The sequence below is a fragment of the Pundamilia nyererei genome, unplaced genomic scaffold, assembly GCF_000239375.1.
Source record: "Pundamilia nyererei isolate P.nyererei 1_Seehausen unplaced genomic scaffold, PunNye1.0 scaffold00002, whole genome shotgun sequence".
NCBI classification, from domain to species: domain Eukaryota; kingdom Metazoa; phylum Chordata; class Actinopteri; order Cichliformes; family Cichlidae; genus Pundamilia; species Pundamilia nyererei.
Window position 1 is genome coordinate 1,837,354 of NW_005187403.1, and position 658 is coordinate 1,838,011.

The 658-nt window shown below is 39.2% G+C and overlaps 1 protein-coding gene across 1 annotated transcript in view; it reads right to left on the reverse strand.

The window, feature by feature from the left end:
* wdr41 (WD repeat domain 41) overlaps positions 1-658 on the reverse strand; it is an 8,995-nt gene that overhangs the window by 1,484 nt on the left and 6,853 nt on the right. The window contains exon 11 of the mRNA XM_005720102.1: positions 5-90. Within this exon, the coding sequence (XP_005720159.1) occupies positions 5-90 (86 nt within the window). The remainder of the gene's footprint in view (positions 1-4; positions 91-658) is intronic.

Sequence of the window (658 nt, forward strand, 5' to 3'; positions counted from 1 at the left end):
TCACCTGAAGAAGCTGGTTCAGCCGGCAAAGGCAAGTCTTGGATCTCCCACATCCTCACACTGCCATCTTCAGAGCAGGACATCAGCTCACTAAAACAGAGGCAGTGTCACACACATACACACACAGATTGTCTGCATAGCAACAGCTATTTGAATAATAGTCGCAGGCTGATTTACTGCTAGATAATTATATAGAAAACAAAACTATTAATTATTAAATTTGATTAAAAATACACTGGTTCATGGCTGTCCAAAAAAATCTTTTATCAGTGAAAGATATGACTCCCTACATATTTATCATGTGGCCGTCTTGTCTTGTAGGCATAAATCTACTAATGTTTAGATAATAAACAGAAGCTTGATTCACAGTAGAGAAGGCACAGAAGCCAAGAAAGCCTTAAGATTCAGTCTATGAGGGTTCAACATTACATAAACCAGGAATAATGAGGCTTCCCTTAGTGTTATGGATGAAAACAGCAGGAAGGCAGTATTGGCGCTACAGCTGAACTACATGAGGGTTGACTCAGTGAAAGAGAGAAAATATTTCAGCCTGGAGTTGATTTGAGCACCTGGAACTCCATTAAAGTGTCCTTTATCAAAACACCTGTTCAACAACTTCAGAGGAAAAGCAATTATTTCAGCTCCACCACAAGTTTGT